Genomic DNA, 15136 nt, shown 5'->3' with positions numbered 1-15136 from the left:
TTTGTTAGAGAATAATTTGCTGCCATTGAGAAATAGGAAGAAATGTATTTGCATTCCCTTTGATGAATAGGAAATGTGTAGAAAGTAATACAAAACTTTAAAAAAAGAAAAGCAAATCAGTTTCCTTACCTTTCATTACATTGTGCCTACAAATGGAAAACTACTGATGGTTAACTAGATCTAGAAGTGAGTCATTTTCATTACCCCCTCCCCGAAATTAAAAGTCTCAGAATTTTCATCAGCTTTAACTGATTGAACTTAACTAATTGAAAATTGCATTTCCAGTGGAAAAATTTGCCCTTTGGTCTGTCAAGAAAATATTTACTGCCAGGCTCATTATTACAGATTCTTTCAACTTTCAAGGACCAGATAATTTCAATGATGTTAAATCTCCAGCACAGAGTAAAAAGAAAGGAAAAAACCTCTTAATTGTTTTATAAATCTGTGTAACACTGACACTAAATTTGACAAAGATAGCACAATTAAAGAAAGCTACAGATTCACCTCACATGATAGTTTTTAAATCCCAGCTATTATAACTTGGAATTCAGTACATTAAAATAGACACCATTACAAAGGTGCAAAGGTAGCACAGTATAATTACTGTAGGTTAGAGAAGAAGTGTTTTGTAACCATGTGATCATAGCCAAAGATACCAAAACGCATTTGAATAATATTTGATGTCCATCAAGTTTCCTTGGTAGAACAAAAATGTCATAGATATTTTCCCAACATGATAATTATATCTCAAATCAAGAGCCAGCATGGTAGCCTGATGCTTACTTGGCATTAGTTTATTAGATACAGTCCTGTTTCAGACAAGAGTCAGGGAAATTTTTCTGCTAGTAAAAAGTGTTATTTAACATTCTGGAAGTTATAGCTAATGTATGTAAGCAAGAGAATAAAATATCCAAAATCATTAAATGGGAAAATTCAAGAGAAATGCTAGAATCAAAAGAACCAAGAACTGGGGCTTCCCTGGTGGCTCAGAGGTTAAAGCGTCTGCCTGCAATGCGGGAGACCTGGGTTTGATCCCTGGGTTGGGAAGATCCCCTGGAGAAGGAAATGGCAACCCACTCCAGTATTCTTGCCTGGAGAGTCCCATGGACTGAGGAGCCTGGTGGGCTACACTCCACAGGGTCGCAAAGAGTCGGACATGACTGAGCGACTTCACTCACTCACTCACTCACTCAGCAAATCAAAAAATTATATGAAAGCAAAAAATGAATTGCTTTCATATAAACTAAAAAGGGAAACATAACCAGTTAAAAAATAAGGTGACATTAAAATCCCTTTTGCATTAACAACAAAAAAAGTTAAACACCAAATAATCTAATAAATACCCAGGATCTATATTGAATTGAATTATAAGAGTTGACTAAATGAAGCATACTATGTTCTTGGATGAGACTTAGCATTATAGAGGTTTTATTTTCTCTTAAACAGTAAATTCAGTGAAATCTCAGAATCTTAACAGGATGATTTTTTGGCCCTAACAGATTCATTCATTTGGAAGAAAAAATATGCCAATAACCAGGAAATTCTGGGGAAAAAAGTCTTCAGTGGGGACTAGACTAAAAACTATTAATATTAACCTGTTTTATGAAGCTAAAGTATAAAAACTGTGGTATTAGCATAGGAATAAATAGACCAATGAAATACAGTCGAAAATCTAGAAAGAATTCCAGATACATATAGGAACTCAGCAATGTGAAAAAAAGTGGCATTTCACATCAATATCAAAAAAATACAATGATGAAACAACTCTATTTGAAAAATAATTAGGGCTGGATTCTTAACCTTTACACCAAAATGAATTATAAATTTCTCAGAGATTTAAATATTTAGGAGAAAACTATAGAGTACTTAGAGATTTTTGTTGTTGTTGTTACATCATCATATGTAGGAAAGGATTTTTTAAAATATAATTTTATTTATTTATTTTTGATTGCATGGGTCTTGATTGCTGCATGGGCTTTTCTTTAGTTGTGGTGAGTGGAGACTACTCTAGTTGCAGTGCACAGGCTTCTCGTTGCTGTGGCTTCTCTTGTTTGCGGAGCATGGGCTCCAGAGCACTCAGGCTTCAGTAGTTGCAGGACACGGGCTCAGTAGTTGCAGCTCCGAGGCTCTAGAGCACAGGCTCAGTAGCTGTGGCACCCAGGTTTTGTTTCCCCGTGGCATGTGGGATCTTCCTGGACAAGGGATCAAACCTGTCTCCTGCACTGGCAGGTGGATTCTTTACCACTAAACTGCTAGGGGAGCCCAGGAAAGGATTTTTGAAGAATGACACCTGCATGCATAAAGAAGATGAATAAATTTGATTAAATGAAAGTTAAAAATTAAGATAATGGCTCAAACACCACAGATGTAAAAAAGAAGGAAAAATGGTGGTGAAATGACATGATACCTGTAACACAAAATGATCTCTTACAAATCTATAAGAAAGAGAAGAACCAGTAAATACATGGATCAGACGTAAACAATTCACCGAAGAAACACAAATGGCCAGCAAACATGTGAAACTATGTTCAGTTTCACTAATTGTTAAAGAAATGCAAATTAAAATGAAACTTGATTTTTTTTTAACTGTCAGAGACTGAGACTAGCCAATGTTTAATAAGATATTGAAAAAAAGCCTTTTTTTTTTTCTTTTAATCAGTAGGAGTTATAATAGCTTTGGACATTATAACAATTTCTAATGTGCATACATTAAACTTAGTAATTCTGCTTTTGGTTATTTACACAGGTGTGAAGTATATGTATATAATTTTCTATTACCACATTGTTTTAATAGCGAAAATTAGGGGCAACCTAGGTATACTGACATAAAGGAATAGTTAAGATTTTGAAGTAGAGGAAAAAATTTACTAAGCAGCTATCAGTTCAGTTCAGTTCAATCACTCAGTCGTGTCTGACTCTTTGCCATATATAACACTAGTTCTGTAAATAATAATCTTACAAACATAAGAGTATTAATCTAGTGCATAGAGTGGAAAAATGTGTATTATATACCAAACTGTTAACAGTAGTTACTGTTGATGGGTGGTCCCCCCCAACCCCTACTCCAAAGTTTGTGTATGTGTGTCTGTATATATATGCAGACACACACATATATATACACAAGTTTCCAAGATGATAGCTAGAGCCAGTGTTATAAGAGAATTTCTAGAAAGTGATATGCTCAGTATCTTTTCCTTTTGTATCTTAAATACATTTTATTTCTTGATTTTTGCTTCTACAATTTTGGTTTTTGTTGTGCACCTTTGCTTTTTCTATAGATTTCGTAAAATGAACAAACGCCTGGTTCCCAGAAGACCCCTGAGTGCCTCTTTGGGTCAACTTAATGAGGTGGGCCTGCCTTCAACAGCTATCCTTCCGGAAGAAGGGGCAGTGGATCTGCCTAGCAGAAAAACCCCTGCTCTGCCAAATGGGATTGTATCATCAGGGAATACAGTAACACAACTGATTCCACGAGGGACAGACCCCAGCTACGAGTCCAGTCTGAAACCAGGAAAGATCGATCACCTGAGCAGTAGTGCCCCTGGGTCCCCTCCTGACCTGTACGTTGTTTTTACTAACATTTATTTAAAGTTTCTTTATTGACATAAAGTAGAAGGAAGAAAGAATAATCAGTGTTTTGTTTAGGGGAGGGGAAAACCCTTAACTGGATGGCTCTATTCTGTTGTTCTTTATTTCTATTTCATGTGCCAGTGATATTTTGAGGAACAGTATCGGTGACATAAGATCAAAGTTTGCAAAATTTGTGGAAAACAATGGTTATTGGAAGAAACTGTTTCCCAAATTTTGGCAGTTTTTTTTTTTTTTAACATGTAACAGTTTGTATACATTTAGAAATGTTTTCAAGACCTTAAACTTGACATGCAGACTCTTGTTCCTATAGGCTAGAATCAGTCCCTAAGAGTATTTCTGCCTTGCCTGTTAATCCACATCCTGTACCTCCAAGAGGACCAACAGAGCTGCCCCCTATGCCTGTCACTAAACCTCTTCAGATGGTGGCGCGAGGTTCTCAGCTCTATCCAGCACAGCAGGCTGATGTTTATTACCAGGATCCTCGAGGAGCCGCTCCGCCGTTTGAACCAGCACCTTATCAGCAGGGTAATGATCTTTCATTTATGTCACTCACTTTTCTTAGGAGTTACAAGAATGATTTCAAGTAAGAGTGACCATATTTTCAGTAACCTCCTCAAAATAAATAAATGCTTTTTTTTAATACTTGGGAAAAAAATGAAGTTATATGATCAGCTAAATAATATGAAATAAATGAAGTAGCAAAGCTAGGAAAACCAGTTTACCCTAACTGCTAGAAGCAGTTGTATATTAAAAGTGTTTACATATTTATGGAAATAAGTCATTCAGGTAGACAATGGAAATTTGCTGAGGCAGTATATATTTTCCTGACAAAAGTTTTCTTCAAGCATGAGAAAAGAATATAATATTATGGTGAATATAAAACACACATGGTACAATTTTTCCTTTCGGTTGTCACGTAATATTTTTTTCTAGGTCCTATAATATACATGAAAAAGTGCAAATATGTACTTCTAAAGAGTTTATAGTACAGAGTCAGTATTAGAAAGAATAGAAAACTATATGTGTTAAGAGTATATCTATATACATGTTTGAAATGAGGTGTTCAGTTGTGGTGGTTAATATTAGTGTGGTAGAAATTAACTGCAGGACTCAAGGAAGATCATTGAGAACTTGAGGACTCAAAAGCCTCTGGAAGAATGCCCTAAATAGAGGTTTTGGGAATAGAAAGGAAAATTTACAAATGGATTGTAAATTGAGAGTCTAGAGTCAAGGAGGAGTAAGACTATTGTTAATCCAGGTGTGACTTGAGGTCTGGACTAATGTGGTGAGAAAATAGGAAGCAGGTATTTGAGAAAACAGACATAGCCAGTTTTAATGGTAATACTAGGTATGTAGAATGAGTTTTCACATAATGTAATTCATGTTAAAAAAAATAAACAATGAAGAAAATATATATAGGAAGCTTCTGTCCTAATTGTCAACAGAGGAGCTCATCAGTTGAGGTAAATGTCTTGAAATTGGGAAGCTACTGCCACAACTGTTGGGTCGGGAACTCTAGGAGACTTCCCTGGCAGTCCAGTGGTTAAGATTCCATGTTTCCACTGCAGGGGGCACAGGTTAGTCCCTGGTTGGGGAACTAGAGCCTACGTGCCTTTCAGCATGGCCAAAAAAAAGAACTCTGGAGTTATGCAATTAGCCACTCTATCTATCTATACCAGCAGAATGGATCTTTTGAGGGCCATATCTCTTTCCAGTTAACTCAGTCTCACATTCTAAACTTAAGCAAATGAAAGATTTGTGGAACCTAAGCTTCAGGAAAATAGTTTTTTTGCTTTCCAGTGTTTGCAGTATATTAGGCACACCAGAAAGATGATCAGAGAATTGAGAGAGCCAGTTTACTGTTGTAGACTGTGAGTAGATTGATGTTTTCAATAGTTTGGAAGGAGAATTTTTGCTTGATATTTTTCATAAGTCTAGCCTGACTACATACCTACGCAGAGGGGAAAACATCTAAAAAATGAGTGGATTTTTTATTCTTTGCTGTTGAAATATTTTGAAAAGAAAAGTATTACATAGAAAAATAGATTGGCTGATTGTTGCTTTTGGTTGCTCTTTTGTATTGTACAGGTATGTACTATCCACCACCACCACAGTGTGTGTCCCGTTTTGTCCGACCTCCACCATCTGCTCCTGAACCTGGTGCTCCCTACTTGGATCATTATCCGCCATACCTCCAAGATCGTGTAGTAAACTCACAGTATGGCACACAGCCACAACAGTACCCACCTATGTACCCACCACACTATGATGGCCGTCGAGTATACCCTGCTCAGTCTTATGCAAGAGAGGAGATTTTCCGAGAAAGTCCTATACCCATTGAGATTCCACCTGCAGCAGTGCCACCCTATGTACCAGAACCCAGAGAAAGATACCAACAAATGGAAGGTTACTATCCAGTGGCTCCACACCCAACTCAGATCAGACCTTCATACAACAGAGTATGCTGAGTTCTTTTTATTATTATTAATGTAGATTTAATTAGACTGTTGCTTACAGTGATTTTTTGTTTAACCTTTTATCATGGTAATAACGCTTTGATCAGTTAATTCTTTTAAAAGAAAGCATCTTTTGTCACCTTTTCATAATCTTCATAGGTTTAGGTTTTATTTATTTTTTTACTATTAAAAGGGAAATAAATTACCGCCCCACTCCCACTAACCCATCTTAGTTTTTGAAAATGTTAGATGATTTTATTAACATTTCTAGATTCATTTAGAAAGTATGGTCTGTGACCAAGAAAAAGAAACTTACATTTAGGTCTTTGGGAAGTCCTGAGAACTTTTAGGGGTTTTGTTTTGTTTTATTAAGTCTTGCTATTTCCAGATGTTAAGATGAGTATCAGTTCAGTTCAGTCGCTCAGTTGTGTCCGACTCTGCGACCCCATGAATCACAGCAGATGAGTATACAGGCTAGTTATTCAAAATATGTGCTAAGTGAATCAATGTGTCCTAAAATTCTTTTTCAGTTTGTACTCATCTTTTCACTTTCAGGAGCTTCCGTACAGTCGGCTTCCGCCTCCTCCCCAGCCCCATCCTAGTCTAGATGAGCTACATCGAAGACGAAAGGAAATAATGGCACAGCTAGAAGAAAGGAAGGTTATCTCTCCACCTCCTTTTGCACCTTCACCAACATTGCCTCCTACCTTCCATCAGGAGGAGGTAAGCCTGTGGCTTTTTAGTCTTATTTATCAAATTTTCTTTTATCAGCGGTTTAAGTAATCTTCACCCTTCCCAAGATCATGAAGATATTTTTCTGTTTTCTTTTGAAAGGTTTATTATTTCACATTTTGATCTGTAATCCATCTAGAATTGATTTTTGTATATAATATCATAATCTAGTCACAATCAGGTGACTGTTTATGTTTCAGTTTCATTGATCTATTTCTCTGTCCTTCTACCAACATCACATTGTCTTCATGTGGTGATATATGTTTTCCAGTTTTGGTCTTCAGGTTTACCTTTGCTGTTCTTTGTCCTTGGAAATTCCAAACATACTTTAGAATCAGCATGTGGATGTCCACAGAAACATCTGCTGCAGTTTTTATTAGGATTACATCGAATTTCTGGATCTGCACAACCCAGTATACTAACCACTAGCCACATGTGGATAATGATACCTAAAATAAGCCTAATCTGAGTTCCCTGGTGCTATAAGCATAAAACATATATTGGGTTTGAAGATTTAGTACCCCCTCAAAAATATTTCAGTAATACATTTATATTAATTTATATAGTCTATATAATAATTATGATTATAAATAATATATATTAATTACATGTTAAAATTATACTACTTTGGATTATTAAGTTAAACAAAATGTATTGTTAAAATTATTTAACAATTTAACCTCTTCTCCAGGGGATCTTCCCCTCCCAGGGATTGAACCTGGGTCTCCTGTGTTACAGGCAAATTCTTTACTGTCTGAGCTACCAGAAAAGCTCCCTTTTCATTTTGGATTATTAAATGTATTGTTAAAATTAATTTTATGTTTTTATTTTTTAATGTGCCTATTAAAAAATTTTAGGTTACATATATGGGTCAGTTATATTTTTCACTGGACAGTGTTGCTTTAGATCCATTTGGAGAGAAGTAACATCTTTCCATTAGTGAGTCTCCAAGAACATGGTATACTCTCCATTTTCTTGAATATTCTTTAATTTCTCTCAATAATGTCCTACCTTGTATGGTTTTCAGTGTCTTTCACATCTTTCATTAAACTTATTCCTAGAAAACTAATGTTTTTGAAGATGTTTTAAATGGAATCCTTTTTAATTTTAATTAGATCCCATTTGTTTATTTTTGCTTTTATTTCCAGAATTCTGGGAGGTGGATCATAGAGGATCCTGCTGTGATTTATGTCTGAGAGTGTTTTGCCTATATTCTCCTCTAGGAGTTTTATAGTTTCTGGTCTTACATTTAGATCTTTAATCCATTTTGAGTTTATTTTTGTGTGCGGTGTTAGAAAGTGATCTAGTTTTATTCTTTTACAAGTGGTTGACCAGTTTTCCCAGCACCACTTGTTAAAGAGATTGTCTTTACTCCATTGTATATTCTTGCCTCCTTTGTCAAAGATAAGGTGTCCATATGTGTGTGGATTTATCTCTGGGCTTTCTATTTTGTTCCATTGATCTATATGTCTGTCTTTGTGCCAGTACCATACTGTTTTGATGACTGTGGCTTTGTAGTAGAGCCTGAAGTCAGGCAAGTTGATTCCTCCAGTTCCATTCTTCTTTCTCAAGATTGCTTTGGCTATTCGAGGTTTTTTGTATTTCCATACAAATCTTGAAATTATTTGTTCTAGTTCTGTGAAAAATATGGCTGGTAGCTTGATAGGGATTGCGTTGAATTTGTAAATTGCTTTGGGTAGTATACTCATTTTCACTATATTGATTCTTCCAATCCATGAACATGGTATATTTCTCCATCTATTAGTGTCCTCTTTGATTTCTTTCATCAGTGTTTTATAGTTTTCTATATATAGGTCTTTAGTTTCTTTGGGTAGATATATTCCTAAGTATTTTATTCTTTTTGTTGCAATGGTGAATGGAATTGTTTCCTTAATTTCTTTTTCTACTTTCTCATTATTAGTGTATAGGAATGCAAGGGATTTCTGTGTGTTGATTTTATATCCTGCAACTTTACTATATTCATTGATGAGCTCTAGTAATTTTCTGGTGGAGTCTTTAGGGTTTTCCATGTAGAGGATCATGTCATCTGCAAACAGTGAGAGTTTTACTTCTTCTTTTCCAATTTGGATTCCTTTTATTTCCACACACATATGGACACCTTATCTTTGACAAAGGAGGCAAGAATATACAATGGAGTAAAGACAATCTCTTTAACAAGTGGTGCTGGGAAAACTGGTCAACCACTTGTAAAAGAATGAAACTAGATCACTTTTTAACACCGCACACAAAAATAAACTCAAAATGGATTAAAGATCTAAATGTAAGACCAGAAACTATAAAACTCCTAGAGGAGAATATAGGCAAAACACTCTCAGACATAAATCACAGCAGGATCCTCTATGATCCACCTCCCAGAATTCTGGAAATAAAAGCAAAAATAAACAAATGGGATCTAATTAAAATTAAAAGCTTCTGCACAACAAAGGAAACTATAAGCAAGGTGAAAAGACAGCCTTCTGAATGGGAGAAAATAATAGCAAATGAAGCAACTGACAAACAACTAATCTCAAAAATATACAAGCAACTTATGCAGCTCAATTCCAGAAAAATAAACGACCCAATCAAAAAATGGGCCAAAGAACTAAATAGACATTTCTCCAAAGAAGACATACGGATGGCTAACAAACACATGAAAAGATGCTCAACATCACTCATTATCAGAGAAATGCAAATCAAAACCACAATGAGGTACCACTTCACACCAGTCAGAATGGCTGCGATCCAAAAATCTGCAAGCAACAAATGCTGGAGAGGGTGTGGAGAAAAGGGAACCCTCCTACACTGTTGGTGGGAATGCAAACTAGTACAGCCACTATGGAGAACAGTGTGGAGATTCCTTAAAAAATTGCAAATAGAACTACCTTATGACCCAGCAATCCCACTGCTGGGTATACACACCGAGGAAACCAGAAGTGAAAGAGACACATGTACCCCAATGTTCATCGCAGCACTGTTTATAATAGCCAGGACATGGAAACAACCTAGATGTCCATCAGCAGATGAATGGATAAGGAAGCTTTGGTACATATACACGATGGAGTATTACTCAGCCGTTAAAAAGAATTCATTTGAATCAGTTCTGATGAGATGGATGAAACTGGAGCCGATTATACAGAGTGAAGTAAGCCAGAAAGAAAAACACCAATACAGTATACTAACACATATATATGGAATTTAGAAAGATGGCAATGACGACCCTGTATGCAAGACAGGAAAAAAGACACAGCTGTGTATAACGGACTTTTGGACTCAGAGAGAGAGGGAGAGGGCGGGATGATTGGGGAGAATGGCATTCTATCATGTATACTATCATGTAAGAATTGAATCGCCAGTCTATGTCTGACGCAGGATACAGCATGATTGGGGCTGGTGCATGGGGATCACCCACAGAGATGTTATGGGGAGGGAGGTGGGAGGGGGTTTCATGTTTGGGAACACATGTAAGAATTAAAGATTTTAAAATTTAATAAAAAAAAAATAAATAAATAAAACCAATCATAAAAAAAAAAAAATAAAAAATAAATGGAATCCTTTTTGAAGTTTCATATTCTCTTTGTTCTTATTACAGAGAAATTAAGTAGATTTTTATGAATTTTGATCCTTGTGTTCAGCAGCTTTGGTAGATTTCCCTATTCTAGTATTTGTTAGTGGATTCTTTTGGATTTTTGTGTTCTCTATGAATGGTGACCATTTTGCTTTCTCCTTTTCTATTCTTAAGTATTTTCTTTTTCTTATTAGTTATGTACGCTAGATCCTCCAGTGTAATATTAGAAAGAGAAATGATGATAGGTTTTCTTATTTCTGGTCTTTGAGCAAATGAAACTTCTAACAGTTTACCATTATATTTGCTGTCAGCTTTTTCTAGATAATCTTTATCAGGTTAATAAAGTTTCCCTGTATCTTAGTTTTAGACTATTTTTATAACTGAGACATGTCAAAGTTTTGTTAAACTCAATAGCGAGGAAAACAGTAGGATGATAAGATTGATTCAAGTACAAGAGACAGCTAATATAAGTAGTGAAAGGCAGAAAAACGCTGAAATAGAGTTGCTAGAATAAACTATTGAATAAATTAGAGAGTAATAAACAATAATTTCAAGACTGCTAAAAGTTATTATGAGTATTATCTTACTATCTTTTTAATGTCAGTGGCACCCCACTCCATTACTCTTGCCTGGAAAATCCCGTGGACGGAGGAGCCTAGTAGGCTGCACTCCATGGGGTCGCTAAGAGTCGGACACAACTGAGCGACTTCACTTTGACTTTTCACTTTCATGCATTGGAGAAGGAAATGGCAACCCACTCCAGTGTTCTTGCCTAAAGAATCCCAGGGACGGGGGAGCCCGGTGGGCTGCCATCTATGGGGTCGCACAGAGTCGGACACGACTGAAGCGACTTAGCAGCAGCAGCAGTAGCATGTTAGTAATAATTTTTTTCCTTGGTTAGTCTTACTAGGGATTTATCATCTTTTCAGAAAGCTATCTTTTTGCTTTGTTGATCTTATGTATTTATTTTGGCTTGCTGTTACACATACTGCCTCAGCTCAGTGTGTATAGCCATTTTAAGTCAAATAGGTTTTTTTCGTATGGATACAGTTTATATTATGTAAGGAAAATGTCTTACATGTTTTATGTGTAGAATTATAATTCTAAACAGTATTTCTAAGCAATGAAAGTTGAAAAGTAAAGTATACCATATTGCATATAATAAACAGTAAACTTTGGGATGTATGAAAGTAAAATTACTAAAGATAGTTCACAGTATCTAGCTTTCCTATCTAAACACTGGATGAATTTTCCACAGTAATGTAGGTTAGGTTAATTAGTAAAACTGTAACATCTTCTCTTAATATAATTTTACTTGTAAAGGTTAAACATGACATGATATTTTTTCAAAAACTATTAGAGACATCCCTGAGCTTTGTTATGCCATACCATTTTTTGAAAAATATGGAAGGCAATATGACACCATGGAAAGTGAGCCAGTTTTAGAATGAAATACACTTATCTGTCAGGCTCAGTTTTGTGGCTCAGATCTTTTGTAAGTTACTTAGCTTTCCTTAACCTTGAGGCTCAGGTTTCTCTATTTGTAAAGCAAGCAAAACAAAACCTACCTCATAGTGCTGTGGTGAAAATTAAATGTGACATAAGGCATCTGGCACATAGTGGGCATTCAGTAAATTATAACTATTTGTATTTTTTTTTATTTCTAAAAAATAATAATGTGTGACTGTTAAGGAACTTTAGAATTTGTCTCATTACTAACATAACAAAGCTATATAATTAAACCTCAGTTCTCATTATTATAGCCCAGCATATAGTTATACTAAACTGATACATTATGAAAATAATATAACATAGAAATTTCTCCAAAATCTCATTTTCTGTATCATTGTCATTTATTATATATTTCAACTTTTTAATATGTATTTCAACTTTTCTATACATGAACTAATGTATCATTATAATTTTTAATAGGATTATTTAGTAATTACATCTTCAGGTTTTGTGTTTTGCATATTTTTGGTTTTTGTTTTTACTTAACCAATTATCCTGCATGTCTTGCTGTTGGAGGCAGAAAATGGTCTTGTTAGTAGGTCATGTCTTTTAAAAAACTAGCTGTTTTATACAAAATTTGTATGTGGAGGAGACATGTAAAAAAGAGATGGAATTTTTAAAATAGAAGTAGGACAAAAAAAAATGGAAAGAGATTATACACAATGGAAACAGGAGTTGTGCTTGAAAATGTGTGGTATTTATCAACAGCAGATCCTTCTGCCATTGCAGAAGACCAGAATGATGACTCAGAAAATAGAATTTTTTATTTTTATTTTTTTCAGTATAGGGGAAGCATAGAGTCATTTAAATGTACCAGTATCCACCTGGAGTGTTAGTATGCCAATATGTACATCTGTGATAAAGTGAAGGCAATTTAATAGTGTCCTAGCACTCCTTATTGTTCAGATCACCCATGTTGTCTCACCTGGACTTGAAGAACATATGAGATAGTGTAAGCACTTAGAAGGCTGTAAAAGGTTACACAAATGTGAATGTAAGTAAAAATACATCAGACTTAGAATACCTATTTGGTTATTATATAACTTCAGAGCTCATCTTAAGAAAAGAAAATTTGGAATCTTCACTTCATTGAATCAACATAAGGACCAGATTTTATTCAAGATACAGTTGTTGCTATTGAAGAGATTTCAGGGAAAAAGTCATTATGTCATCATGTACTTACATAGAACATTTAAGATTACATTTTAAAGAGTGTTTAGTGCTCTTGCTTACCTGAAATATTATTGAAAGAAACATTAAAAAGAGTCTAGCAAAACCAGGGCCTAGTACTTATTTGCTTAAATGTTAACTTAATCTGTTGAGAAAGAGGATGAGCAAATTGCTTCAAAAATCCTAATTTGATTCTTTGAAAGATTTTGAGATACTTCTTTTTGACCTTGTGTTAACAAAGTGTAATGGCTCTACATCAGTTTTTGTTTGTTTTATATTTTTCATAGTCAACAAAACTCTTCTATTGTGACACAAATCAAATAACCATTATTTTGTTGCTTTAGCATGATGTTCTAGAGAAATTCCTGCTTTCTCTGTGTTGTTACTCATAGACCTGTTTCCTATTTTGTTTCCTTTTTCTTTTTTCTATCCCTAGTTTTTGGATGAAGACTTGAAGGTAGCTGGGAAATACAAAGGAAATGATTATAGCCAGTATTCACCCTGGTCATGTGACACTATTGGCTCCTACATTGGAACCAAAGATGCAAAACCTAAAGATGTTGTGGCAGCAGGGAGTGTGGAAATGATGGTATGTGTAACAGCTAAGCCATAATTCTATACTGTGTGATTGAATTATATTTAAAACTTTTTAAAATTTCTTTTATAATTCTTAACTCTTAAGTTTAAACAATAAAGTTGAATTAGTGAACAACACTAGTTTTTGTGTCACAATTATAGTTACTTAGCTTCAAATAAGCTGTGGTATACTGAAATGTATTACACTAAAATCATTTTATTTTTTAACAAAAACTAGTGTAACACCAGTGGATCTCATACTCAAGCTTAAAATATATGACTATTTTATCTTAATTGCTTTTTTATCCTTTAAAGAAATAAAACTTTACCTAAGTAATTAAATCCAATTTTCTATACGTCCCTAACCTCATTTTCTGCTTCTCTCCTTCCCTGGAGTTAAGGTAAATCCTATCCTGAATTGAGAGTTTATTTCATGGATACTTTTATTCGACTTATAAACAATTTTGTTTTGAATATTTATAGACCTTATACATATTATAAATTTCAGCTTATGTTTTCTTTCAGCATTGTTTTTGAGATGTATCCAAATTTATATCCAGTCCAAATTCATTCATTTTCACTTCTTTTATCAGATACCATTTATGATAACTGATATACAATAAATAAATATAATTGTTTATTCATTTTCATGTTGATATTTTTAGGCTGTTTTTGATCTTTTATTATTATCTACAGTGCTACAGTAAACATTCTTGCCTATGTTTCCTTGTTTACATGCATGAAATTTATGTTTAGGAGTAGTGTTGATGAGTTAAAAGTATGCCTTGACTTTTTTTTTTACTATTATTCTTAAGCCATTTACCTTATTAATTCTAAGAAAGATTCCCTGGGTTGTTAGACGTAGATTTTCAAAGAGAAAGACTTGTCCAGCAGGTTGAGAGAAGACCAGTTCTTGGTAATAGAAAAGCAAGACTTAGATGCCAGTATAACTGTAAATGAGTGAAGTGGCATCTATAGCATGAATATGATTAGATGCCAGGCAATAAAAACAGAAGAAAGAGAAAGAAAGGAATATAGAGGAGAAAAAAGCAGAAAGGAACCTTTTGCTTTTCTGTAGTGGATTTAGGGCAACATTGTTTTTAGGCCATAAAAAACAGCCTCTCTCAGAACAGGAATGAGATAAGGAGGCAGAGTAGATAGAAACCTTTGTTTCAGAGAGAGTAATTAAAATGAGTTTTATAAATTACTGAAGAATAAAAATGTTGTCCAACCTAACCTACATGTTGTTGAACATTTCCCAAATGGATAAAAATCTCCCCCAGTGTTTCTCAAACATGAATCTCGATGTGAATTCTGATCCTTAGAATTTAACCTAAGGATCTGTTAAAGTTCAAGTTCTAATTCAGTAAGACTGGCATGAGACCTGAAATTCTGCATTTTTAATGAGTTCTACAGTGATGCTGTTGCTTCTGGACTTTGGGCTATACTTTGGGCTTCCCTGGTGGCTCAGCTGGTAAAGAATCCGCCTGCAATGTGGGAGACCTGGGTTCGATACCTGGGTTTGGAAGATCCC

General features: G+C 34.8%; 1 protein-coding gene across 2 annotated transcripts in view; it reads left to right on the top strand.

Annotated features, from left to right (window-relative positions):
• The window catches only part of RC3H1 (ring finger and CCCH-type domains 1), a 37145-nt gene that overhangs the window by 15734 nt on the left and 6275 nt on the right, over window positions 1-15136 (top strand). For both annotated transcript variants that reach the window (XM_068986129.1, XM_068986128.1), the window contains exons 9-13: window positions 3279-3560; window positions 3902-4116; window positions 5680-6050; window positions 6603-6770; window positions 13463-13615. In XM_068986129.1, the coding sequence (XP_068842230.1) occupies window positions 3279-3560; window positions 3902-4116; window positions 5680-6050; window positions 6603-6770; window positions 13463-13615 (1189 nt within the window). The remainder of the gene's footprint in view (window positions 1-3278; window positions 3561-3901; window positions 4117-5679; window positions 6051-6602; window positions 6771-13462; window positions 13616-15136) is intronic.

Source organism: Capricornis sumatraensis, chromosome 14 (genome assembly GCF_032405125.1).
Source record: "Capricornis sumatraensis isolate serow.1 chromosome 14, serow.2, whole genome shotgun sequence".
NCBI classification, from domain to species: Eukaryota; Metazoa; Chordata; class Mammalia; order Artiodactyla; family Bovidae; genus Capricornis; species Capricornis sumatraensis.
This window is presented reverse-complemented; position numbering and strand designations above follow the sequence as displayed.